Genomic DNA, 26,208 nt, shown 5'->3' with positions numbered 1-26,208 from the left:
AGAGAGAAAGAGAGAGAGAGAGAGAGAGAGAGAGAGAAAGAGAGAGAAAAGTAAGAGAGAAATGGCGTGGTGAGGGTTAGGGCAACATGAAACCAATATATATATATATAGAGACTCCCATATATATATATATAAAGGATAAAGATTTATATATACACCTAGGTTGTAGGATTGGTGAAACACTGAAACAAGAATGCTTATTTCTCTCGTACGATTCTTTAAAATTATTCTAATTGCTAAAGCGAAACTACATTATCATTAGTTGTAGCCTATTATTACTATGTTTATTATTATTTTTTTAATCGTAATCATCATGACTATAATTACTATACTTATAATCATAGTTTCCTATTTTTTCGTTGTTTTCACCGGACAGACACATACAAAGCTCACACCGTGCAACAAAAAAAACCCATGCAAAAGGCTTGAGAAAAGGAAAACAAACATAAAAAAACATGGAGGCAATAATTAAATATTATACACATCTAAATCACATAAACACACATTTATATCTATCGATAGAACATTATAATTTTCGCATTTCTCATAGTGGTGGTACGGAGCTTAACAATACACAAATACACATACAAAAAAATGGATAAAAAAGAGTAATAAATAAAAATGGTAAAAAGCTACATTTATGTTTATCCTACATAGGCTGGTCTCAGTTGTATGGCTGGTCTTAGTGCATGAAATAATAAAAAAAGAATAAGAAAAAACATGTTTGAACGTAAATTTAACAAATCATACAAATCACGGAAAACACACAGATGTTTTGTGAGAAGTAAATTTGATTTCTATTATAAAAAACATACACTAAATGCAGTAAAAAAACATAGGGTAGAAATGAAAATTGCGTTTTCAGTTATAGTACTTTTATTTCATCACTCACCACGCGTAAAAAAAGGAGAAAAAAAACACATTCGCGAGACAACTTCCAAACCAAACTTATTTGGATGAAAATAGAAACAAACAAAAAACATACGCATTAGAACAGTACGGCTTGCTATTTGACAAAACAATTTAACGGCACTCGTTTTACAACTATATCATAAACTGTAACAACAGCAACAAAAAACAGAAAGGCATAGAACACGCTAAAGCTTTACATAATCTTTACAGTAGCCAATCTAAAACACAAAACAGTTAAAGCAAAAGTTTAAAATGGGAAAAAACAACTAAAATCAATAACAATCAAAATAGTAATACAGTACAGAGCAAACTCCCATCAAACACGTCAGAAGTAAATAAAGATTTGAAAACATACTTATAACTCAATACAAACCAATGCGAATACAGAGAAAATAGATAAACAGTGCAGGAGAATGTTTGTGTGCGGTCTCACAGAAGATTTGAAAAAAAAAACTACCCTCTCTCCCACCCCAAAACCAGATATCCGAGTTCGGTGAAAATAAACACTTGTATAATCAGCTTAAGGCATTGAAGTTTGAACAAGATTTTAGCGCCGGAGAGGAACCGCCGTCGAAGTGAGAAAGAGAGAGAGAGAGAGCGAAACCGTGAAGCGAGAAAAGTGAACCGAATGGCGCGCAATCAGTTGCAGGGGGAAGGAAGGCGAAAAAGAAGAAGGAGAAGCGTGCACGCATATTGAAGGGCGAGAAGAGTGGAAATGAAAAAAAAATCTACCTCACTACCTCTATTTAAAGTAAAAGTAAAAGTAAACGAAGAATGAGTATAAGAAAAGAAAATAATTTAACAAACACAACAAAAAAAAGAGTAAAACATGAATCAAATAAGTAAAAACACAAACAACAATTTGTTCACCCATCCGGTGTAAAGAATTAAAGAGATAGAGAGAGAGAGAGAGAGAGCGATAGAAGTAAAGGAAAGGAAAACATAATAAACTCCAAAAGAACATGCTTACCAAATTGAGAAAGCTGCACGCAAAAACCAACCGCGTGGAAGAAAGATTCTAAAACACTTTCATTAAGATCAGTACAGAAACAAGAGAGAGAAAAAAAGCACAATGGTACAGCAAAATGGAGAAAAGAACAACACCTACAGAAAGGAGAGCGAGAGAGAGAAAGAAAAAAAACATCCAATCATACGGAAAAGGAAAAAGTTGTCATCTAAACAGGGATGTGGAAAAGGCAAAAAGACAACTTTGCTAACAGAAAGTGAACAGGAAGGAAAAATAAGTGAAAAAAACGCAACAACAAACAAAAGCAGATTGCGCAATTAGAAACACAATAGAAAAGATAGAGAAAGAGACAGAGAGAATAAGGAAAAACAAGTAAAGCAAAAAAGTGGAAAAAAGTGGAACAAGAAACAACATGCAAACAAACAAACACACACACTAAACTATATAAATACATGCCGAATGATGATGGATGATTTTTTTTAATTTTTCTGAATAAATTTAATTTTTTCAAAAAAAACCGCCTGTGTCCGTGTCCCGTTTTGTGAGTAGCTAGGCGTGTGTGTGCGTAGTCGCGCAGTATGAGAAAATCAATCGCAGTATGCCGTTGCTTTCGGATCGTTCCAGATGGCAGAAGAAGGGTGCATCAACACAGCATCATTAGTTGGACGAAACTGGCTAGAAAAGGAAAGTTTTTATTCATCTTTGCTTGATTGCTATCGTGTGAGAACGGGCTGTGCAGTGAGCGAAGGTAATTAGTAACTTGAAAGAGGTTTCGTTTTATTCTAAAACTCGGTTGGCAATGCGCGCACGGCAAGCGGCGGCAAGGGAAGCGAAGGGTGAGTAGTAGTACTGTGCTGATTGCCCACCCCCCCTTTCACATCCCTGTGCAGCCCTTCCCTCTGCAGCACTTTCGGGAGCAAACAAATAGCAAAAAACCATTTCACTACGCTAATGCAACGTTTCACCGGGCGGGCGCTTCCTGGCTCCTTCCGCACTGCCGGTGTTGGGATAAATAGAGCGACACTTAAAGCTAATCCTTCTCAACCCTGCCCTCTTTCTCCTGTCTTTCTACCCTTTTGTCCTCGCTTCACTGTACGCGTCGTTTGCTAGAGCTAGAACACCTGACTTCACCGAGGCCTCAGCGGTTGCTGAGGCTGCTGCCGATCTTCTTCTCGAACATCTTCTTCGAATCACAGAAGCCGTGCTTCGTCTTGCCGAACGAGTTCGGGCCGGACGAGGTGGGCGTATCGCGCCCAATGTTGCGCATCCGCATCCGGCACTCGGCCGGCATCTCTTCCGGCTCGCTGTCGTCGCTGTCGTCCGCCAGCCGGAACGCGTTCGCGACCGGTTTCATCAGCCGGGGCGGTTCCTTGCTTGCCGGCGCTGCCAGCTTCATCTGTATGCCGGCCACCGGTGGCTTTGTCGGTTTCGCACCCGGCGCCCCCCCGGTAGACGTTCGACTGGTCGCACCACCGCCGCCACTTCCGCTGCCTCCAGTTCGCTTTCCCACCGTGCCTTAAAAACGAAAATGAGGTGGGCGTCCCTCGGAACAATTAGCCAGCGCGCGTTTAAATGTGCGTGTGTTGAGGGAAGAAGGTAAGCGCATGCGATATTTCCACGGAGTGTGGGAGTGGGATGGTAGTTCAGGACGGGGAGGGAACGGGATAGCGGTGTTTGGAAAGGCGGAGGGAAAAGATCTCACCACCCGGACCGGTTCCGGTGCCGTTCTGGCCGGCACGGCCGCGGCTATCGAGCGCTTCCTGCCTTCGGCGTCGTTCCTCCTCGTCCTGCCGGTGCTGCTGCTGCTGCTGCTGGTTTCTTTCCTCGTACCGGTCGTCCCGGTACGATGCGGAAGCGGATGACCCGTGGTGGCGGGCGTTATGCGAGGCTGGTGAGCGGGACCGGGACCTTGACCGTGACCGGGACTCGGACGAGTCCGAGCGGGATTTGCTGCGACTCAGCCGGGGCCGATGATTCGAACCGTGCCGTGTCTCATTCCGCTGCCGTTGATCGTATTGTCCTGGGGAGAGGAGGGGGGAGCGGATGTTAGTGACCTTTTCCCGGATGCCATTACCCAAGAGCTCCTCGTACCTTCGTCACTTCTCCGATCCCAACGACTCATGTTTGCTGTGTGGGTGTGTTTGTTTTGGTTTTCCCCTCTCGTGCCTTGATTCCTCTGTGTACAATCAATCCTCCAAACCCTTGCCAAAGAGATAACCAGCAGTCGTCCGTCCGTCGCACGTTTTACATCACACGCTTTACGCTTACACACACATGCTACATACGCACACACCAGCGATGGGTGGGCCTGTATTATTATTATTTAAGGACTTTGCAAAAAGAGACTCTTCTTCTTGCACAAAACGAAGGCGCTAAACAAAACAACTCTTCTCCGGCAATCCTTTTTTGACATTCGCAAATGCGGCGCTGCAGTCGCGTTTACAAGGTGCGGAGAGAAGATGTTTGTTTAAACTGTTCGAAGGCGGGCGAAAGCGATCTAAATGATTTTGAAACCCCATAAAAGTCCTGTTTATTCTGCAGAACCCATTGGTAACGGTAATCGCTCATGCGGGCATGAGTGAGTTTTCTGAAAATGTATGGAATTTGACACCCGGTACGGGTGACCGTATGGAAACGCATGCGTCAGATTCAAACAATTTTGATTTTTCCGCACGCACGCCCGCAGGAGCGATTACCGCTACCTCACCGTTCCTGGCACTGATCCTGAACCAATACTGTTTTTAGAACTTATACAGATCCTGTAACTGGTTGTAAATCCATAACCTTCCCGGAATTGATCCTGCATCAAGATGCTATACTGCGCTTTGAAGCGGCCAATGCTGGAATACGCTTCGATAGTATGGTGGCCCTCAGCTGCTCGCCCCCTGGCCCGTTTAGAGTCGATTCAGTGCAAGTTCACGCGGGTCGCTTTGCGATCCTGGAGTGTCCAACTGGACTATGAGGGGCGCTGTCTGGGGGCCTGGAGGCTTTGAAGCAACGGAACTCCAACGCTCAGAGGCTATTTTTTGTGGGACTTTTTGACAATAGAATCGACTTTCCGGCGCTTCTTTCTAGGCTCAGCATGTATGTTCCACCGCGATCACTCCGAGCTAGATCGCTACTCGACGTGGAGGAACGCCGCATTCACTTTGGCTCCTCTGATCCGTCATTAACACGCGCTGCTTTGTTAAATTGTATTGATGCCGTACAACCTTCTACGTGTTAATTATTTTACCTCAAGACTAAACGTGACAAATCGATGACTGAAACGTGACTTTAATTAAATGAATGTAAGCGAATCAGCTTCAAGGGGGTCACTCGAGGTCCGTTCAAGTTTAATAAATAAAATACAAATAACAAATTATTTCAATTGATAAGTTTTACGCCGATATGTTCCAGTCCAGGAACAGATACAGTACCCCACCCCGTCACAAGCTAATAAACTAATATCAGTATGTTGTTTGCAAAATTCAACACATAAATACACCAACGAAACCAATGCGCGATAATCCTTGTAATAATTTGTTTTAAAGATTTTTTAAATTTAAATTAGATTCTCTCAATATCGCGCCATCTAATGGTACGTGGAGACTTGCACTAAGCTCTAAATGTCGACTGGGAACGCAAGGTGTTTATATGCATCACCGAGACGTTTGCCGATCGTTGTCATCGTGGCGACCAAAATTGTCGTACACTGTATGCATAGGAACCCGTCATGGGTTCAATCCCCAAATAGACCGCGCCGCCATACGTAGGACTGACTATCCTGCTATGGGGGGAAATCTATTAGTCACTGAAAGCCAAGCCCACAAGTGGGTACAGGCAGGCCTTGACCGACATCGGTTGTTGAGCCAAAGAAGAAGAAGAAGTATGCATAGGAATCACGGCAGGAATCCGGATCCTTGTTTTGATGGGATATCGAAGTCCGTTTGGTTACATGATGGCTTGAAGGACATCATAGAACCAGAATGTATGCTTTAACAACCTTTGAACAGGGCTTTAATGGGGTTATCCATTTACATCTAATTACTCCCCTCGGAGAGTGGCTCTGTAGCCAACGAAACCATTTCAATCCCGTTCCAACCACACTCATCCGTTTCTTTCCACCACAATGCGCACCCACACGGACATCGAACGCAAGAGAGTATGTTCCGATTAGATGGAATTCCTTTCAGCACCGGAGGTGCTCGCTTATATTTCACTCGCCTCTTTGCACATTCTCTGTTCCCCCTTCTTACAATGTATAGAAACACGAAACTCGAATGCAACAATCTGAACCACCACCCGAGGTTCGGGATTGCCAAAACACAATTCCCATCCTAATCGAACCAGCAATTTCCTCCTCTCTCCTTCCTTCACACTCCGTTCCTGTGTTCCCGAGAGCGGTTGTTGTTGCTAGATGGTGTGTGTGTGGGATGGTCGGGAACACGCCCGAAGGAGGGAAGAACAGTCGACCCGGCGGCAGGCGCTTACTTACGCTGGGCGTTCTGCTGTCGGTTCATGTCCTTCGGGAAGGATCGCTGCGGAGGCGTACGGATGCGACGGGTCTCCTTCGAACGGTTACGGACAACCTTCGAGTGGATGGCGCACGACACGCAGTAGTGCAGCTTGGCATACAGTTTCGGCAGTACGTATGCTGGAAAAGGGGAGAGCATTTGCAAACCACATTAATGAACGGTTCGAAAGGGAAGGGGGGTTGTATGAATGGATGTTCTAATCGATCAGATAGCAAATATTCGAATTCATCTCTTTTCGAAAGATCCAAAGTGGTATGTTTTCCTCACGTAGAAACGTTTATAGATGGAGCTGTGTTCATTCCGCTGGTTTGGGGAATGCACAAGTTCAGATAAACGTGATACTCACAGCTGTACACCGAAGCGTCGGAGATGTCCCGAACGGCAGCCGCTTCCACGATGTTGCGGATGACGAACTTCTTGATCGCCTTATCCTTCGGCACGCAACGAGCGCAGTTGGTGCAGCGGACGGCTTTCACATGGCCGCGGTTGTGCTTGCAGCGTCCTCCATTACGCCTCTTCTTAGTCTGCGCGCCGTCGCATCATCAGGGGGGTCCCACGGCAACAATGCAAGTAAACAAGAGAACCACCAGATTAGTCAAAAGCCACAAACCACCACACAACCACATCAGTTTGAGTCGGTTTTCATGGCTGTGTGTATTCTTCCCCGACAGCCACGCCATGTTGAAACGCATGCACATCGCGCTGTGTGTAACTTTGTGTATGTGCGTGTGTCTGTCTATGTCGATACCACACCGCCGGGCAAAGGCTGACACCGGACGCACGGAAGCGCAATTTTCACCGCCCGCCGGGCCAATTTCGGGGAAAACCACAATCAATTTCACTTCCGATACGTTTCCCGCAGTGAATAAATCCAGTTTCGTACAGTTCCACGGGGATTTACGGCCGGTTTTTTAACAAATTTTCCGCACTTACCATTTTGGTGACAGATCAGTAACAGTACCACGGAAGTAGAGAACGGCAAGGTCTGCTTCTCGCTTGCACGAAGCCTGGCATTTTGACGTTTCTGCTGTCACTGACAGATTTGATCGTCGATTATTCTAGGGGGTAGGAATAAAGAATTTATGAGGATTAATCGATTCTGTTGAAAAAATATTTTTTCTACAGAAACTTTGTTCTTATTTTGTTGTGTGTTTATTTATAGTTCAAGCTGCAATTTTATGATGGATTTTATGTATGTTTTGTTATAATTTTACATTGGTTCAAACCGGTACATTGAATTTTTTTTTCAAAAATCAGACTTATTATTTATTCTGGATTTATTGGAACAAAAGGGGCATACACCAGTTAATACACTATCATTTTGTTGATTTTTCATTATTTTACCATTTTTTGTGAATTTTTGAAAACTTCAAGCTCCACTTCCGGTTTTGTAGATCGACATTTGTTTGATCGATTAAGTTCAATATGACCGTTATTTGAAATGATTCGAAGGTTCGTCCATTTTTAGTTGCGGAATAATGCACAGTAAAACATCGTTTATGCAGTTTCCGATTCTTTCTTACATTTCCAGCCAGTAATTTCACGATCTCCCCAACATTCCGCAACATCGATCATATCAATCCAGCTTGAACTGGATTCCAACATTCGATCGGGCTCGTTCCATTCCGTTTGACAGTTCCAGTGTGTTGGTGTGCGTGCGCGTGCTTCAACGCTATTCACTGACTGCGCCGTATACAAATCTTCTGCTGGAGCACGGGTTTGTTCTGTGCCCCTTACTTTCTCACCCCGCAAAACATAGCGACAACATAATAGTGTATTCGTTTTGCTAGCATAAATGCGTATGCTGCCGTGCTTGTGCTGATTCCATCGCTTGGTTGTGTTTATCCATCCGGTCCGGTGCAGTTGGCGGGGGCCCGTAAACAAGACGCAGGTTTGTTTTGTTTCTTCTTCGGTACTTCTTGCCCCCGACCAAGGCCTCCGATTGCTGAGACAGATCGGGTTAGTTGTTTTTAAAAATAGTCAAACGATCAAAATAGTCGAAGAATGTCGAATATCAACCCTTCGCTCTATTGTACAAGGGGTCATATTGTTGCCTTCCAAAATCGTGCAAAACCCTCGTTCCGTCCGGTGCAAGTGTTTATTTACATAGTCGATCGGTCATTCCGGCTGTCAAATGGTTCCGTGCGCTAGTGCTACCAGTGCCACGAGTGTGTGTGTGTGTGCATTAGTGTATGTGTGTGTTTGTGAAATGGGCAACGTAAACCCACCGGCCGCAGATGTGAGATAGCCGGGCGGCACACGACCACTCGGATCAGCAGCAGCAGCAACACACAACCCATCATCATCGTCATCGTCCGTCATCACGCTCTCTTGCACAGTCGATCTGTCTTCTCGTGGGGGAGATCTTGATACGCTTATCACCTGTGAAGCCGGTCTGCCACTAGCCGGTCCTAATCACGAGAGTCATTCCGTGTTTCTTGTCGTTACCGTACCGTGTGTGTCTCGCAAACTCGTAACTGTTGCGAACAAAATGGCCATGTCGGTGCTGCGTACCTTTACCCGCAATATGGCCACCGCTGCCAAGATTAACAATGTGGTCGTCGTGGGCGGTGGGCTGATGGGTTCCGGCATCGCACAGGTAGGTGAAAGTGAAGCCACGACAGGACGGTTCCAAAGTCCAAAGGTCGTCTCGTTCACGCGCAAGCGATCACGAACCGACCCCCCGTGCACAGTGGGCCCGGATGCTGCGGTGTGCCGGTTTAAATTCATTTTCCCTTCTATAACCCCCCCCCCCTCTCCCCCACCACCATTCGATAGGTTGCCGCGGCCACGGGCCACAATGTGACGCTGGTCGAGATGAACGATGCGCTCGTGGAGAAGGCGATCGGTGGCATCCGCAAAAGTCTGGAGCGGGTGGCCAAAAAGCAGTACAAGGACGATGCCGCCAAGGGCCAACAGTTTGTCGACGGCACGTTGGCAAAGATCGGTGGCGCCACCAAGCCGGAGGTGGCCGTGGAGGGTGCGGACCTGGTCGTGGAAGCGATCGTCGAGCGGATGGACGTGAAGCACGCGCTCTTCGGCAAGCTGGACGAGGCGGCCCCCGCCCACACCATCTTTGCCAGCAACACGTCCTCGCTGTCGATTGCCGAGATTGGGTCGGTGACGAAGCGGCAGGATCGGTTCGGCGGGCTGCACTTCTTCAACCCCGTGCCGGTCATGAAGCTGCTCGAGATCATCCGCACCGACCGGACGTCGGACGAAACGTTCCAGGCGCTGCAGGCGTTCGGACAGCGGCTGGGCAAGGCCTGCATCACGTGCAAGGATACGCCCGGGTTCGTGGTGAACCGGCTGCTCGTGCCGTACATGGCGGAAGCGATCCGGCTGCTCGAGCGGGGCGATGCGTCGCCGCGCGACATCGACACGGCGATGAAGCTCGGCGCCGGCTACCCGATGGGACCGATCGAGCTGGTCGACTACGTCGGGCTGGACACGACCAACAACATCCTGCAGGGGTGGCACGAGAAGTTCCCGAACGATCCGCTGTTTGTGCCGATCCAATCGCTCCAGAAGCTCGTCAGCGAGGGCAAGCTGGGGGTGAAGAGTGGCGAAGGGTTCTATTCCTACAAAAAGTGAGGGAGAAGGTCGTTGAGGATGGTTATATTTAATAAAAGCATTTAGTGTTTGGGGCAGCACTGATTGTTGACCGATTTGTATGCTCCGAAATGCGCACTGTGCGGCGGCAAAGGTCCCTGATGGGTGTGCGAGTGTCTGTGTGTGTGTGGTTGTGTGTCCTATATTGACGTTCCGTATTTGTGTTCGCTTGTTTTTTGTTTTGCTTTTATCAGATAAGCCCCCCTTGATACGCGCGATTCTGTCTTTGTACAGCGGGTCATTTGGAGTTGTTGTGCGCGAAGAACCGGCTGCGACCGCATTCGCTGATCTCCGTGTCCGTGTACGGGCAGCCTTTTTCGGTCCAATTTGGTGTTTGCAGAAGTGCTAAATTCTTGTGTGCAATGGCAGCGGCAACGGTGAATATTAAGCACGTCACCGTCATTGGTGGCGGTGTGATGGGTTCCGGCATTGCGATGGTAAGTGGGCTCGTTAAAAAGGCCACAAAAAATTGGAATGAAATTTCCCTTTTTGGGGAGGGACAGATAACAGCCGCCAACGGGTACCGGGTGACCGTGGTCGAGGTGAGCGAGGATGCGGCCGGACGTGCGAGGCGCCAGGTGGAGAAAGATCTGCGCCGGATGGCCCAACACGTCAGCAAGGGCAACGAGCAGGCGGAGGGTAAGTTCTTCACCGACACCGCCGCCCGCTTGGCGTACAGCGTGCAGCTAGAGGAGGTCGTTGCCGGCACCGATCTTGTCATTGAAGCGATCGTGGAAAATCTTCAGCAAAAGCAAACGCTCTTCAAACTGCTCGATCAGGTATGCGTGTGTGTGTAGACTCTCTCCCTCTTCATCGTTTGCTAATGCCTTTCCATCCTTCCAGAAAGCACCCCCTCACACCATTCTCACCAGCAACACCTCCTCGCTGTCGATCGGCGAGATTGGTTCGACGGCCGCCCGCAAAGATCGCATCGGTGGGCTACACTTCTTCAACCCCGTGCCGATGATGCGGCTGATCGAGGTGGTGCGCACCAAGGACACATCAGACGCGACGCACGAAGCGTTGCTGGCGTTTGGGAAAAGTTTGCGCAAAACGTGCATCACCTGCCGGGATGTGCCGGGCTTCGTCGTCAATCGGTTGCTGTTTCCGGTGATACACGAGGCGCTCGGGATGGTGGAGCGGGGCGATGCGACCCACCGGGACGTGGACGTGGCGATGAAGCTGGGGCTCGGCCACCCGATGGGCCCGTTCGAGCTGATGGACATTGTCGGGCTGGACACGGTGCGCTCGATACTGCACGAACGGCACGCGCGCAACCCGGCGGACGAGGGAACGCGGCCGAGCGAACTGCTCGAGCGGATGGTGGTGCGCGAGAAGAAGCTGGGGGTGAAGTCGGGCGAAGGGTTTTACAGCTACAAATAAAAGTAAGATGGGTGGATGGGTGGTGGTGGGTTTACGTTTGACCTGTGTTTGATCATTCGAAGAAATATACTTTAAAACATTGTTTTTTAAATATTCTTTTAAATCTCAATATTTTAAATGAATTTGAATTTTAACCCTTATTCTCACTTTGGTTTTACTCACCCCTTCTTGTTGTAGACCGCTTATCTCCAACCCCGAATTGAATTGCAATGAGTCGCCGGATTTAAGATAAGACCGACGACACACACACACACACACACACACACACACACGCCTGTTCGAGTTCGTTCGTTTCGTTCTGCTCATCAAACCCACCCCCACACGGCCACAGTATGTCGCAGGGGGACGGCCCCGCACCATCCAATCTGCCGGCCGGTGTGTCGCTGCTGGAGAATCAGGTCGCCGGCCACACCGCCGCCCAGGGCTGTCTGGGGCTGCTAAAACCCACCGGCGACGACGCTGGCACGGTCCTGAAGCCAACCGGCAAGGTACAGTGCGGTATACGCGAGATCGCTTTCTACGAGCGACTAGAGGAAGTGCGACGTCGCCACCGAGAAGCCGGCGAAGACACCGAGGAGGAAGCCCTCTGGACGGCACTGTTCCGAGTAGTGCCACAGTATTACGGCCACCCGAAGCTGACCGTGGACGGGCGGGAGGTTGAGTTCATTCAGCTGGAAGATTTGACCGCCGGGCTGGAGTGGCCATGCATCATGGATGTGAAGATTGGGCGCCGCACGTGGGACCCGCTGGCGACGCCCGAGAAGCGCCGGGCGGAGGAAGGCAAGTACAAAGCCTGCCGGCAGCGGTACGGGCTGTGCATTCCCGGCTTTCAGTTTTACGCCGTGCGCAAGGGAGGCGCGCTGGTGCGGCACGGGAAGGATTACGGCAAGCGGCTCACCGAGGACAACATCCGCGACGGTGAGAATGGTGGAGAATGTTGAGGAGACCACCATTGAGGTGATACTAATCGAGGGTTTCCCTTTGTTTTTACAGCATTTCTGCTGTATTTAAACGCAACGGAAGATGGACGACTGTCGCGCACGCTGCTGGAACGATTTCTGGCCGATTTGCGCATCATACGGGATTGGGCGCGCAAGCAAACCACGTTCCGGCTGTACTCCAGCTCCGTGCTGCTCGTGTACGATGCGGCCCAGCTCGGGCAGTGTGGCGACAGTGCACTGCAGAGAAACACAAGTCTGAACGCTTCGAACGGCCAAACGGCGGCGGCGGCGCCACTGGCCGTTAAGGCACGCATGATAGACTTTGCGCACGCCTTTCCAGCGGACGCTTCGGAGGCCGGCACCGTCGACGACAATTACTTACAGGGAGTGGAGAGTTTGGTGGGCCTGTTCGAACAGTTTCTTGCCGCCGAGGGAAACGTTGACTAAAAAAAGACGGAAAAAAGACTGGTAGTGAGAGAGAAAGAGATGGGAAAAAGGGAGAATATTTTTGAATAATTTTGATAGGGTGTGTTGAAATGTGTGTACTGTAAGTACGGCCATTTCCAGACAGACCCTGTGACAGAGAACTCGCTTTAATTTGTTTTGCTCAAAACATTAAAAACAAAAAAAAAACAAAGACACCAACAGCAGTGAAATGCGTTTTGTTTTTCACCCACTATTGGCCAAAAATTTGCAATTGCCATACGTTACGCCATACTGCAAGTAATGTTGTTGTGTTTATTAAGATTTGTATACCTACTGTAAAAAAATGGATTTAAAAAAAAGTACAAGCGCCATTCAACGCTTACTATGATACCAAAATTGATGGTTTTTGGGAGGATGTCCCACCCGCGCGCCTACTACTTAAATACAACTGCAAAGCACAAAACAGATGCGCATTTAGTGCGCAGGGTATAATCGTTCGCGTTCGATTGCGCGCAATACGCAAACAGCACGGTTTCCGCGCGCGACGTCGGAGTTAGGGTTAAGAAAAAAGCTCTCGCTACTTATTTAAATAACCAAAAACGACACACACACTCACAAAAGACGCCAATAAAGACGCGTTAAAGCGGACGTTCCAACAAAAACAAAGACCCATCCCAAAAGAATCACAGAGTGTGGACAGTGGATAATGTGCCGTTATCAATTGCATTATCGGTTCGCGCAGTTATCCCACGTGGTGGGTGTGTGGGATTAGGAAGGTGTTCCGGTCGGGGATATCTTTTCGCGGGTGTTCCCATTTCCCTCTCGCCACATGGGGTTGGAGCGTGAGCATAGAGCTGAAGAAAAGGACAGACACACGCCCGATAAACACCCCCCGCCCCGCTCGGTACGATAATTCCTCACCGAATGATAATAGACATCCGCGTCCCGCTTACCTTCGAATGATAAAAACCAACCGTCTTGGAATCCTCTCCCGTTACGCGGCTGAAACCCATTTTAGTTTGCCTGTGTCCTTCCGCGAACACGGGCTGCGGGGAAAAAAGGTTCCAGGATGAGTCAACTTAAGCTTCCACCGTACCAGAAGCGCAAAACCTCTTCGACCAACCGTCCGACGACGCTGAATGTCAGCGGTACGGTGGCTGTTCAAGGGAAAAAGTCCCCCCTCGGGTATGGCATGCAGTCACCCGATGAGTGTCCGTCGCTGCCGGAGGGCTTCCTACCACTGCCCTGCCAGGTTGCGGGACATGCCTTCCACAAGGGAACTGATTCGTTGGGTAAGTGGAGTGGGAAAAAGCCCTTCTCAAAAACACATTCTAATCATCTTAATTCCCCCCCACACAGGTTTGCTGAAAAGTGTCGACGATGGTTCGGTACTGAAGCCGATAGCCAAGCTGCTAGCCGGCCAGCGGGAACTGAAATTCTACCAACAGATACAGCAAGCCGCGACCGAGCAGCAGCGCACCGAGCTGGCACTGTTGCGCGAACTGACACCGCAGTACCGGGGCCACCGGCAGCTGCCGATCGATGGTGAGCTGATCGACTTCCTGCAGCTGGAGGACCTCACCCAGGGCATGCTGGAACCGTGCATAATGGACGTCAAGATCGGGCGCCGATCGTGGGACCCGACGGCGACGGAGGAAAAGCGACGCTACGAAGCGTCCAAGTACGTGGAGAGCCGCGAAGCGTACGGGTTCTGCATACCGGGCTTTCAGTTCTACTCGCTTCAGGCGGGCCGGGTGCAGCGGTACGGGAAGGAGTACGGCAAGAAGCTGACCGAGGTGACGGTGAAGGATGCGGTGCGGCGGTTTCTCAACGCCGATGCCGGCGGCCTGTGCCGGCAGCAGCTGATACAGTTTCTGACGGACCTGTGGAACATTCAGAAGTGGGCGCGGACGCAAACGTCGTACCGGCTGTACGCGAGCTCGGTGCTGCTGGTGTACGATGCGCGCCGGTTAAAGCCGGTGCTGCTGCACGGTGGTAGGAAGTCACCCCGTACACCGAATCCACCGACGACACCAACGACGTCAGCGGGGGTAAAAGGAGCGGGAGCTGGCAGTAGCAATCCAGGGTCGCCCGTGTTCTGCACAAATGCGATCAACGAGCTGGGCGATGTGGAACCGCTGCAGCACTACTTCCAGATTCAGCGTAGTCACTCCACCAACCACAACTACGAACAGGTAATGTTGTGTGCTGTAGAATCCCACTCAAGGGTTTAAATCGCTTACTTGGATTCCTTCTTCATCGATCGACACGTTCTAACCGTTGCTAATGGTTTCTTTCGTTTCTTTCGTTCTGCTCCGGCCCTCTCTAGGACATAAAAATCATGAAGGAAAACTACACCTTCATGCTGGACAACCTGGTCGGCTCGTACGAGGAAAAGATCTGGGCGAAGGCGCGCATGATCGACTTTGCCCACACGTTCCCGGTAGCGCCGACCGAGCAACCGTCCGTCGATCGGAACTATCTCGAGGGCATCGACAGTCTGGTGAAGCTGTTCGAGGGACTGCTGCAGGACTGCGAGATACAAAACACCCCCCGGCAGGGAGTCGCTTGACAGGAGTCGCTACACAACATTCGTTCTCGTTCGCTATGCGTTGTTGTGGTTTTATTTCCGGTGTGTTTCTTCTGTATTGTGTGTGTATAATTACCCTTGGCTCTAGAGTTCCTAAATGGGCGAAAAACAAACGGCGAAAAAATATATATTATACATATACACGTACACGAACATTCGGTTATTCTCCTGCTGATGCTGCAGCTGCTTCACGGTGCGAACGTTTCCTGAATACAGGACGTTGCGGCAATTGCTCCACTTGCTACTATAAAAAAACACTATTCCCGCACTATATTGTCACAATTCGTTTCCTTCCTAGTGTGTGTGTGTGTTTCTCGGCTTAAAGCGTTGTGCTACTGCTGCTACCCTACGATTTAATATTGCATTGCGAATTGCTATCCTATCATTTGCCGGCTCAAATTCACAACTGACTGACTGACTGACTGACTGACTGGCTGGCAGTCGGCCAGCAGCACAGCCCGGCGAAGCAGGGAAAGTTGAAAGACGCGTCGCGGCATTACTCTAGCGTGGCGCCATCCCGCGCTTGCTTGGACGGTTGCCAACGGTTTTTTTTTTGCAAACGAAACCGAACCCCGTTGCGTTGTAGGGGGGATGTGCGATGCTGAACATTTGAAGGTCGCCATGCAACCAAACAGGTGTGTTTCGAAACAGTTATTTGTGGCTGGTTGTTTTCCTTTAAATCTGTGTGCTTTTTTACCGGCAATTCCGAAGTAATACGGCATCTTCTTTATCTCTCTATCTATTAAGCTCAGCTTTTTATCAATTTCTGGGGTTGTTTGAGGGTGATGATACAGCAACAAAAAGTTACGGAGCAGGAAATAAAAAACGGAAAGTAACATTTACAAATTGCCATCGAAAGAAATGCGTGCACAGCAGCAGCGGCGTGCGTTTCCGGCGTTGTCGTGTTCGCTGCTGCCCTGTCTCTCTCTCACCACGAGAGGGATTGGACACGTGGCTAACGGAAGAGGTAGGGAGGGATGGATGGAAGGAAGATGATTGGACCGCTTACAGGCCCGATTTGCTGCCCTCCACGCCCATGTGCTTGTTGTACAGCCCGTTCAGCTGCTCCAGAATGATGAACGTTAGCACGGTGTGCGGGCCGAGCCGGCCGTAGTAGGCGGTGAAGCCCTTCCAGAGCGCAAACAGACCCTCGTGCCGGATTACCTTCACGATGACGTCGACCGTGCTCTTGTATGGCGGCACTTCACCCGGCGCAACCTTCATGTTTTGAATTCTGGCAATCGAAAGAAACAAAAAAACAGAGCGGAAACAGGGTCAGTACATTCCGCGTGCGCGCTCTTTTCACGTTAATCATTAGCTTAATTACCTTGTCTTGGCAATGTCGACTGGTAGGGAGGCCGCCGTCGTGATCAGTCCCGAGAACATACTGGCGGTAAAGTGCAGTCCAATACCTTCCTGGAGCAGCTGCGAGCTGACCAGGTACGCCTTGGCTTGCGAGTAGGAAGCGAGCTGGGCGGCATTTACCACCATCGCGCGGCCCATCGTCGGTACGCAACCGCGCCATAGCGACAGGACACCTTTGGATGTGAAACAGGGGAACCATTAGCGTGGCCATTCATACGCCCAGGAGAGACGCACATTCGTGCCTCTTACCTTCCTCCCGGGCAATCCGGAACAGTGCGTTGAAGAAGCCGGTGTAGTTGCGCCGCTCGGCCACTGGCAAGCGGCCGTCGGCCGTCATCCGAATCAGGATCAGCTCGCTCGGATTGCCGACAAAGGAACCGATAGCACCAGCCGTCATGCCCATGGCCATCGAGGCGAGCAGGTTCGGTGTTTTGTTGGTTTTCCTGGCGAAAATGGCGAACAAATAGGGTGGAACAAATATTAGTACACATACAGGAGCCTTTTGTCTTGCGTCTTGTTGGACGGTAGGACCAACGGTGGCAATACTGGAACTGGGGCTCTCACTGTTTGTAGGCATCATTGAGCGACGTGTACACACCGAGGCGGGTCGTCGTGTAGGTGGCCTGTCGCATGATGGCGGCGCTCAGCCCCTTGTACATCGCCAGCACGCCCTCACGCCGCATGATCTTGCCGATCGCGTCGAACGTGTTGTTGTACTCCTTCGCCGCACCGCCCATGCCGGAGATTTGCATGCGCGTTTTCACCAGATCCAGCGGCTGCACGACACATGTCGCTCCGATACTGTGGAGAATGAAGGAAAATCACTGTCAATTGCTGTAGCAGCAGATAGTTTTGGAAATCAATTTGAATAATATGAAAAAAAAAAAAACCGAGAGAAAACGATACACGGACTAGGAGAGAATAATTTGCTTGTCTTGGGGGTTATCATGTCTTCTAGACCTAGCTTCATACAACTCCATTACAGGGAGAGAGACTTCTTACACGAAATGAACTTAATGCAATGGGAATTGGACTCTATAGCACTCTTGTTGAATGAATGCAATAAGAATTTCCAAGGAGCCTTTCCAATAAAGGTGCCATAGAGTCAAATTTCCAATATATGAAGTTCTTTTCCAATAAGATTGAGTCAAGGAAGTGTCCCACAACTATGAGAACCCCTGGAAAACCTGCATTTAAATTAAATGCACTTAGATCGTGACATAATGTTGGTTATGTTCTACTAAAAATAGAGAACAAGCCACTAAAAGGAGGAACTTCCATTTTTTCTGGTCACGCGCCTGCATGAATTATTTAACACAATAGAATCAAATGCATCAATCTTGCAAGTGGAGCAGCTCGGGAAACATGAAATCGAACCGAATCGATAATGTAACACTACTTCAAATTAACCACCAGCCTCTACTCCCGCGTGGTCGCCCCCCCCCCCTCGATTGCCATTCAAGCGCGATCGATAATTGCTAACGAAAATGTCGCTGTTGACTGTCGTCCCGCGCTCTTCGGGGCAGCTGCTAACGAAGCTGTTTACCAAACCGTTCCGCACTGGAAATAGTTCCAATACACGGCGGGTTACCAGGCGCCGCCGCCGACGCCACCACGAGGTATTGAGAAGAATGCGATTACGCAAGCCTATCTTACATGACGGACGATGTGTCTGCCCGATCTGCTCCCCTCCATGCTCGAACAATATACAACTCACTAAGCACACAAGGACGGACGTCTAAAAAGCGCATACAGCAAAACGGTGCGTGTGTGCGTGTGTGCTTCAAATGATCTCAGACTATTCCAAGGCTTGCTATGATTAATCAGGTGGCGTACTTTTAGCACAATGCACTTTAATCATACCGTGTGCCGTTGCAAAGCAAGCAAAGCCACGCGACGGCTGATAAGATTTTCTGCCAACCTTTGCCCTTCCGTTTATCTCTCCGCTAGCTGCCAGTGCGTACATCGGGCGAGCTGGAATGATGTGAAAATCACTTTAAAAAAAAGCAGGAAGGGCCCATCCTATTTTGGGATTGACAAAACGGACGTAGAAACGCGTCAGCTGATCGTGGGACGGTTGTGACCTTGCCGGCAGCCGTCCCTAAAACTTTCTACAGATTTTTCTTTTTCCCCCCACCTCCCCCTTATGGCACCGTTTGACGTTGATGATCGGTAGGTACGTCGGACGATCGTTGGGAATGGGTTTGCGTACGTGAAAACGCAACGCCAACGGGGGTGGTGGTTTTGTTCGCGTGGCCCCCATGTTCTTCCACCGCCACGGTTTGGGCACGGCAGCTATCTTCTTACGCCAAGGTCTATATTTAACCGTACTTAAACGCAGGTTGGGAGGGTGTTTAACGGGGGGGAGGGGAGATATAGAGATACGGTGGCAGGGACAAACATAACCGGGAGACCATCATCTGCGTACGTTGCCGCATTCATTGACGCAACAGCGGCAAAACAATTCCTCTCTTCGCACCGCGAAACGAGGTCACCTTCTTCTTCGCCGTACTTTGTGTTCTTCGAAGGGAGGCTTCGTTTTCCTTTTTCGCTAACTAATCACTTCCATCAATTGAACTCCACCGAGGGTTTGCCTTTGGCTACGGCAAGCTTTTGATTACGAACGGGAACAATTCTCCACCGAGACGCCACTCACCCAGATAGTCCTCCAAGGACGTACTGCACGTAAACAGGTCGCTTTTTGTCGGACATTTCGGAAACACACTTTTGCAGGGGAACGCTCCTAACGCGATGACTTCGGGCACCGGGGTGAGATCGAGTGTAATTGGGATCCGATGTTGTGCGGACACCGACTGATCGGTAACTGTTCGTGTGTGTGCTGATCGGTACAGCGCGAAGGTCAGGGTCCGCGCCTACGGCCTGCGTACGAATGCACTGTCCCAAATCTGGACCACGGTGAGCACGGTGAAAGGCGCCTGTGGCAAGCGTCACAGTGTGTGTGTGCGTGAGCGTGTATTCGATGCAGGTGCTGGACTAAACTCGCGATATTGCCTGCGGATAGAACGGTGATAACGAATGACTTAACCGCCTGACGGATGATATTAATTTACCGGTTTCTACGGTGCCGGGGGATGGTGTCGAAGCTGTGAGAAATTGAGGGGATTTTCAACGCGAAGATGATTTCATCCGGCGGCACCTCAAGGGTTTGTTGTTGTTGTTCCGATGGTTGACGGTTGTCAAAATTTGAATTTATTTTCGAACATCGAAATTTGACCGTTTGATGTTTATTCGTGCCCAGTGTGCGCCATGCGTTTGGATGCGAATTTTTTAATTCATGCGGAGCATTGTTATTTCGTTGTTTTCATTCAACTGTTCTATTTTATCGGAGCCAGATCGATTTGGAGCTTTAGCAAGTCTATATTCTTGCGCCAAATAGCAGCAACAGTGAGCATTTGTGTATGAACGGTATGGCTATTTCATTATTCATCAATCAAAACTCCACTCATATTCAGCTTTGACTTCAACTTCAAGTTACATCCAACCCCAAGGGGGATGTGAACGCTTTAATGTTTCATTTGCTTATCGTATGCTAACATTGTACGATGCTACCAGCTCGGAACCGATCTTGGCATGCACCACGTTCACCTCTGCCTGCGTCAGCGTACGCTCCATGTGCCGATAGACGATGCGGAAGCAGAGACTGCTCTTGCCCGTTTTGGGATGCGTAAATCGATCGATCAGAGTCACCTACGGGAAAACAAGAAACATTATCAAAACATTGTCCCTACGGCGGAACACAAATCCCCCCACCCACCGACCTGTTCAATAATGTCTCCACCGACGCTACGCACAATGTCGTAGAAATCGTTCAGCGCAAACTGGTCCGCCGGCATGCCTTCCGGCAACCAGAACGACAAATCGTTGCTGCACTGCGGATACGACGAGATCGGTTTGTACTTCACGATCCGATCGTCCCGGAACTGGTTCAGAAACCCGCTGTCCGTGCTCCAGAACAGCCGAATGTCCGGTATGTCGAACAGGATCATTGCCAACCGCTCCAGCCCAACGCCGAACGCGTACGCGATCGAATTCTGCACACCGGCCCGCTCGAGAATCTCGTTGCGCGTAATGCCACAGCCCAGTATCTCGAGCCAGCTGCCGTTGAAGTAAATCTCCAGCTCCCACGACGGTTGCGTGAAGGGAAAGTAGCCGTCCACCCAGCGGTACTGGATGTCCTGTCCGAACAGCTTCTGCACCATGCCGACCAGTATCTTTTTCATCTCGTGCTCGCACAGCTTCACCGCTTCCAGCGTGTGGCAGGGCTGCTTGTGCTGATCGATACAGTCCGCCAGCGGGCTGCTCGTGCCCGTCGTCGGGCTACCGTTCGACAGGTGCGTTTTGTAGTGCGTTTCGTGTATCTTCAGCTCCGGGTTGCGCTCGAACAGCTTGTCCTGGTGCACGATTCGGACCGCGTCCAGCTGGTGGAACACCGGGTAGTGCGTGGCGTCGATCTCGTCCCGCCGGTACACATCGCCCACGACCAGGAAGTTGTCCAGCCCGGCCTGTATCAGCTCCACCTGGTGGGCGGTCGTGTGTGCACGCAGCAGATAGTCCTTGTTCACGTAGTAACAGTCGCTCTTGGCCCGGCTCGGATGATCCGCCGGTATCAGCAGCTGGTCAAAGTTTTGCTCCACCGTCACCACCGGACTCAGGTTGTCGTACACGCTGAACAGCGGGTTGCCCCGCGGACTCAGGTAAGCGCCGTAGAAGTACTTTACAATCTTTTCCCGCACAATCGACAGCGGATGGTTGCGCTGTAGATGCAGGTTGCGGTCGAGATGGGACAGCACCTTCGGCGTTAGGTTCGTCCACGAATCACGCACGTACTGCTGCCGGTACAGGTCGATCGTGTCTTTGTTGATCTTTGCCTGGCTGCCATACTGCCGGTGCCATACATCGCAGTGCTTGGGTTGGCTAGGGCGGCACGCATGCACTGGAAATGGCCGCCCCACGCGCGATGCTAACTGTCGAAAACTGAAAATTAACATTTGTGAAATGCAATATTGCACAACAGTCGCTCCTGATCCGCACACAGTGTACTTCGTACTGGCGCAGCAAAAAATGTAAACAAACAATCCCCGTCGACGATGACAGTTGTCAGCAAGTTTATGTAGTGTAGTTGACTTCTTTCGTTTGAAATTTCAAATCGGACAGTTGAGAAAGGCTTGCCACGTGATGCAAATCCCATCGAAAATCAGCGCTTTTTCCCCCCAGAGTAAGGTACACAAAACGAGGCAAACTTTTTATCTGCTTTATTTTTCACATATTCCGATAGGGTTTTCTTGGTTTTAATTTCCTCAAAGTTTCTCGTTTACATTCCATTCCTCATACTCCATTATACGTGTTCTGACCGCGTGGTTTTTACTGTTTGCTGTTGTTTTTTGTTTGTTTTATTAAACAAACTGCTGTTGTTTTTCTCCCACCCATAGCCCATATTTTATCGCTTTCAGCAGCTGTCTACTTATATCAAGATCTCTGCTCTTGGTAGGTTTGGTTGGTATCATCATCATTTGTTTTTTTTTTTTTTTATATTCTCTCATTACTTTGTTTTGTTTCTCTCGTTTCACTCTTTCTACCTTTTTTTTTTCTTTTGTTGTCTGTGTTAGTGGGTTGCTTTGCATGCATTTTGTTATTTTGTGTTATATTTAATTTGCATTTCTTACATTTTGTGTGTTTTGCTCTGATTTTGCTTTGCAACAACATTTTCTTCTTTCTCTGGGTTTCTTTTTTTGTTATGTTTGTTTGTTTCATTGTAATATTCTTTTTGTTTTGTGCGCCCTTTTCTCTTAATTTTCTCCCTATCTCTTTCTCTCTGGTTGTTCTTCATCTACAATCTATGACTATTTGTTGCTTGCTCTTCCAGCAGGGGGTGGTGGCGTGTTTTCCGTACGCATTTAATGTTTTCTCTTCCTTTCTATCTCCTCGGGATTACCACCACTCAGTGTAGGTGTGTGTGTGTGTGGGTGTGTGTGGGTGGCACCTCTTAGTTTTATATTATTATTTTATGTTTTTTTTTTCTTCTTTCTAGCAGAACCCTAGCGCGCGCCCACGTTTGTTTCATCATTTTTATCTTCTTTCATCTATTCCATTTTGTTACTCTTTTCATGCACACACGCACATTCAATTGAATCTGTTCTTTTTTTTTGGTTTTGGTTTTGGTTTTTCTGTGCCCTCCCAGTGTTCCTCCCATTTCAGTTGTGTTCTTTCTATACAGCTATATAAAAGAGTACTTGCACCTGCGCATCTGCATCGAGTGATTTGTTTAGTTTTACTACTGCTGCTTCACTGATTTTACTGCGTTGCTGCGCATACAAAACCGAGTTTGCTGTTTCTGTCTCTGTTGCTTGATTTGCTTGCCTTGAATGTTTAATAATGACTTTTTTTTGTTTTTTTTTTTTAAATTGTTTGCGTGGTTTGCAGATACTTATTATGCCACCACTACATTTCCGTCTCCACCGTTTTGCCACCATGAACACTCTTATTTCTCGCTTGCTTAGCTTCCATGTTCACACAACAAACAGCGCCCCGCCGTTCGCTCTTTTTAGTCTACGTTTTAGTATGAATTTTGTGTCATCCATGACCGGTGTTTCTTCTAACTTGAGTGAAAGGATAAGGAGAACGTAAAGAATAATAAAAAAAAAACCTATGATCCGATGATTCTGTTACCTTCTATCTGGGGTGGCTACTAGCTCCTCTACCTCTTACCATATTGCAAATGATCGTTCACTTAGCCTACGAGTGTTTAGGTTAGTGCTGCTTATTACACTTCACTTCGCTGCTTTCCATTTTCCAATCAATCCAATGACATTGTTTGAACCAATCCAAACTTCCAAACACAAACCGCAAACAGTAGAGCTAAGCAAATTGCTCGAAAAGGGGACACGTGGTCGGTTAAGCCAACAGAGGCCGCTCGTCTTAAGTGGTAGAACGGAGCTTCATTTCCCTGGCCCATGCACGAGAACCTAAGTAATCCTACCTGTTGCTAGGTGAAGTTTCATCGTACGTGTTCTGTCTATGCGTGTGCGTGTGTGTGTGGATGGGTTCTTGAGTGTGCGTGTGTGTGTGTGGTATGCGCAACACACACGTGTTGCTAAAGGATGTTGCTTTACGATCTAAGTTAGCTGTGGGGTGGAGAGTGTGTGGATTGTTCCTTGATGTTGCTATTAGGAGGTCGTCCGCGCAGCGACTACTACGATTTTGTTTTGCCAATCAGAATGATGCCACAGTACAGCGTGCGGCCAGCATATACATACACAGTAGTAAAGTAGGTACAGCGCAGCAGTGTTTTTTGCTTCAATCATCACTTCCGAAGGTATGCTACACAACATGCACACCGAATATATGTTTGTGTGTGGGTGTGTGTGTGTGTGTTCTTTCCTCTTTTCCGTTACATAGTTTTCCTAACAGTCCGAAAGCTCACGTGTCAACGACGGTCGGCGACAATTGACTAACACAGCAGAGAAGAAAGGTACGAGAAAGGTGGTGGTGGCTGGGGGTGTGTGTGCTAGGAAAGTAGCTGCTAAAGGAGAAGGCAGAAGAAGACATCTTTACAAGGGAGGGAGGGATGGAGAGGGAACAGGAGAGCGTATTAGTATAAACGAAACCAAAAATAGTACATCTGTTGGTTGCATCTGTGATTTCATCTTTTTTCTCTCTCTCTATCTCTCTTCTCTCTCTTTCTCTTTACCTTTTTTGTTTTTTTCTTCTTCTCTCTCACTAAATGTATATATAGGTATATATATATAAGTTGTATATATGTATATGTATGTATATGTATGTGTAAACGATATACATTTTCATTTTTTGCTTTTTGTTTGCAGATTTACTACACCTTTCTTCTTTTTTTATTATTATTATTTTCAATGAAAATGGATTTTCCCGTTGCATTTTTATCTAGCCTGCCCCCATTTCCTGTTCGCAACCTTCACAGGACCGACCGGTCTCAAGCGATTTTCCCCTTTAACTTCCTTCACTACCTTCACTGGCGCCGTTTTTCTTTTGTATGTTGGGAAATCTGAGCGATCGTTGGCTTGTGTATGTGTGTCTTTCTGTGAGTGAACGTGTGTGTGTGTATACTCATTAGATTGCCTATGCTTCTTTTTCGTAGGTTTTAGTGGTTTCCTCCCCTCCCCCCTCCTATCCAGGAGGGAGCGTAGGTAAAATAAAAATAAAATAAATAACAATCACTGTTGTGTTGTGCACAGTTCGCCATATACTGTTTGTTTCACACCCACAGTTCACACCTACATTCATGTTGCACTACCCTTACAGACACGGCACAGGAGACACGCGGAAATGCAGTCGCAAAGACATGGCGTTGGGGAGGGGGGACCCTTCTACAACGAAAGAAACTGGTAACTAGATTGATGTGTAAGTGTGTAAGTGAGTGCTCTTTTTAAAATAATTAATTTGGTTATTATCTAGTTTGCGATGGCCGTTACGGGGTTTTGTTTGTTGGTTTGTTCAAAACTTAATATTAAATGTAACATAATAACAAAAAACATAAGCTCTCCCCCCATTTCCGGTTCATTACGTCCCGTCTCTTAACTCGCATATGCAAACGCTGTTTTAAAGTATTTGTTATGTGTTTGTGTATGTGTGTGTATGTGCATTCCGTGTATCCTTGGGTGGGGTGGGTGGAAACACAGCTTAATGCCTTAATGGTTTTAAGAAAGGAATAACCCTATATGTACAAACTGGAATCGAGTACGACAGCAATCGCAAGTCGCACTACTAGAGCCAGCTAAAACCAAAAAAGGCAAGAAAAACTAAACAAAATTAAAACATGTTTTTAAAAGAAACAAAATTGCTCCTACACCTGAAGATGGTAGTAGTAGGGCCAATCTCGCTCGCAAAATAAAACCCAAGACCAAGTCGCGCCAACGAAAAAGGATTAGCGAATGTAATTTCCATCATGTGTTGTTATTATTGCCACCGCTTCTCGACCGCTTCTTCTTTCGTTCACATTTCACCTTTTTTTGTTTTTGGTTGCGATTTTGTTTTTTTGCGCCGTTTATTTGCGTTTCTTCCATTACGTGTTACGTTTTTTCTCTCTCTCTCTCTCTCTCTCTCTCTCTCTCTCTCTCTCTCTCTCTCTCTCTTTCTTGTTCTTTGTTTATGTTGACTACTTTAACATCTATTAATAAACACCATTCATTGTTACTATCATTTCCGTTCGAATATTCTTTTTGTTTGTTTGTTTGTTTCTTTGTGTGTGTTTGTGTGTTTTCGTCTATTCCATCGATAAAGCTATACAAAATTGCCATCTGATTCTGATTGGTTAAGTTTTGTGTATTTGTTTGTGTGTATGTGTGTGTGTGTTTTTAAGACGTTTTTCTTCTTGTTATGTTACACTGAGTTGTGATGCGCTTTCTAGTGGTTTTGTTGCTGTTGCTGCCAGTTTTTTTGTTTTACACATCCTACACAGAACCATTTGATGATACCCGCTTTACATACGTACACAAAGATGCTCCC

General features: G+C 48.1%; 8 protein-coding genes across 9 annotated transcripts; 4 read left to right on the top strand and 4 right to left on the bottom strand.

Annotated features, from left to right (window-relative positions):
• Positions 1 to 2,536: 2,536 nt before the first annotated feature.
• LOC120903728 (PEST proteolytic signal-containing nuclear protein-like) lies at positions 2,537 to 4,303 on the bottom strand. Its single transcript, XM_040313327.1, has 3 exons — positions 3,971 to 4,303; positions 3,582 to 3,899; positions 2,537 to 3,394 (listed from the first exon to the last, which is right to left on the bottom strand). The coding sequence occupies exons 1-3, from the start codon at positions 3,999 to 4,001 to the stop codon at positions 3,018 to 3,020; spliced, it is 726 nt and encodes a 241-aa protein (XP_040169261.1). The 5' UTR covers positions 4,002 to 4,303; the 3' UTR covers positions 2,537 to 3,017.
• Positions 4,304 to 6,024: 1,721 nt separating this feature from the next.
• LOC120903616 (40S ribosomal protein S26) lies at positions 6,025 to 7,439 on the bottom strand. The gene is made up of 3 exons (XM_040313153.1): positions 7,330 to 7,439; positions 6,743 to 6,920; positions 6,025 to 6,515 (listed from the first exon to the last, which is right to left on the bottom strand). Exons 1-3 carry the CDS (start codon positions 7,330 to 7,332, stop codon positions 6,349 to 6,351), a joined length of 348 nt encoding a protein of 115 aa, XP_040169087.1. The 5' UTR covers positions 7,333 to 7,439; the 3' UTR covers positions 6,025 to 6,348.
• A 603-nt stretch (positions 7,440 to 8,042) lies between these two features.
• On the top strand, positions 8,043 to 12,782 carry LOC120900041 (inositol polyphosphate multikinase IPK2-like). Of its 2 annotated transcripts, none has more exons than XM_040306538.1 (3): positions 8,043 to 8,287; positions 11,569 to 12,309; positions 12,385 to 12,782. In XM_040306538.1, exons 2-3 carry the CDS (start codon positions 11,724 to 11,726, stop codon positions 12,777 to 12,779), a joined length of 981 nt encoding a protein of 326 aa, XP_040162472.1. In that variant the 5' UTR covers positions 8,043 to 8,287; positions 11,569 to 11,723; the 3' UTR covers positions 12,780 to 12,782. The 2 variants fall into 2 exon arrangements, with proteins under 2 accessions (XP_040162472.1, XP_040162471.1); XM_040306537.1 differs by having other exon boundaries at positions 8,043 to 8,355.
• Positions 8,605 to 10,049, top strand: LOC120900043 (hydroxyacyl-coenzyme A dehydrogenase, mitochondrial-like). Its single transcript, XM_040306541.1, has 2 exons — positions 8,605 to 8,995; positions 9,175 to 10,049. Exons 1-2 carry the CDS (start codon positions 8,888 to 8,890, stop codon positions 9,988 to 9,990), a joined length of 924 nt encoding a protein of 307 aa, XP_040162475.1. The 5' UTR covers positions 8,605 to 8,887; the 3' UTR covers positions 9,991 to 10,049.
• LOC120900044 (hydroxyacyl-coenzyme A dehydrogenase, mitochondrial-like) lies at positions 10,166 to 11,482 on the top strand. The gene is made up of 3 exons (XM_040306542.1): positions 10,166 to 10,445; positions 10,512 to 10,787; positions 10,852 to 11,482. The coding sequence occupies exons 1-3, from the start codon at positions 10,371 to 10,373 to the stop codon at positions 11,389 to 11,391; spliced, it is 891 nt and encodes a 296-aa protein (XP_040162476.1). The 5' UTR covers positions 10,166 to 10,370; the 3' UTR covers positions 11,392 to 11,482.
• Positions 12,783 to 12,784: 2 nt separating the features above from the next.
• Positions 12,785 to 15,596, top strand: LOC120900040 (inositol polyphosphate multikinase-like). Its single transcript, XM_040306536.1, has 3 exons — positions 12,785 to 14,050; positions 14,118 to 14,953; positions 15,088 to 15,596. The coding sequence occupies exons 1-3, from the start codon at positions 13,828 to 13,830 to the stop codon at positions 15,328 to 15,330; spliced, it is 1,302 nt and encodes a 433-aa protein (XP_040162470.1). The 5' UTR covers positions 12,785 to 13,827; the 3' UTR covers positions 15,331 to 15,596.
• Positions 15,439 to 19,901, bottom strand: LOC120900042 (mitochondrial 2-oxoglutarate/malate carrier protein-like). The gene is made up of 5 exons (XM_040306539.1): positions 19,370 to 19,901; positions 17,278 to 17,514; positions 16,963 to 17,156; positions 16,676 to 16,886; positions 15,439 to 16,582 (listed from the first exon to the last, which is right to left on the bottom strand). Exons 1-5 carry the CDS (start codon positions 19,423 to 19,425, stop codon positions 16,354 to 16,356), a joined length of 927 nt encoding a protein of 308 aa, XP_040162473.1. The 5' UTR covers positions 19,426 to 19,901; the 3' UTR covers positions 15,439 to 16,353.
• Positions 19,902 to 20,024: 123 nt separating this feature from the next.
• LOC120900039 (probable phenylalanine--tRNA ligase, mitochondrial) lies at positions 20,025 to 21,775 on the bottom strand. The gene is made up of 2 exons (XM_040306535.1): positions 20,493 to 21,775; positions 20,025 to 20,421 (listed from the first exon to the last, which is right to left on the bottom strand). Exons 1-2 carry the CDS (start codon positions 21,720 to 21,722, stop codon positions 20,254 to 20,256), a joined length of 1,398 nt encoding a protein of 465 aa, XP_040162469.1. The 5' UTR covers positions 21,723 to 21,775; the 3' UTR covers positions 20,025 to 20,253.
• Between the last annotated feature and the right edge of the window lie 4,433 nt (positions 21,776 to 26,208).

The sequence above is a fragment of the Anopheles arabiensis genome, chromosome 3 (assembly GCF_016920715.1).
Source record: "Anopheles arabiensis isolate DONGOLA chromosome 3, AaraD3, whole genome shotgun sequence".
NCBI classification, from domain to species: Eukaryota; Metazoa; Arthropoda; class Insecta; order Diptera; family Culicidae; genus Anopheles; species Anopheles arabiensis.
The sequence above is the reverse complement of the archived record's forward strand: the minus strand, read 5'-3'. Positions and strand labels throughout refer to the sequence as shown.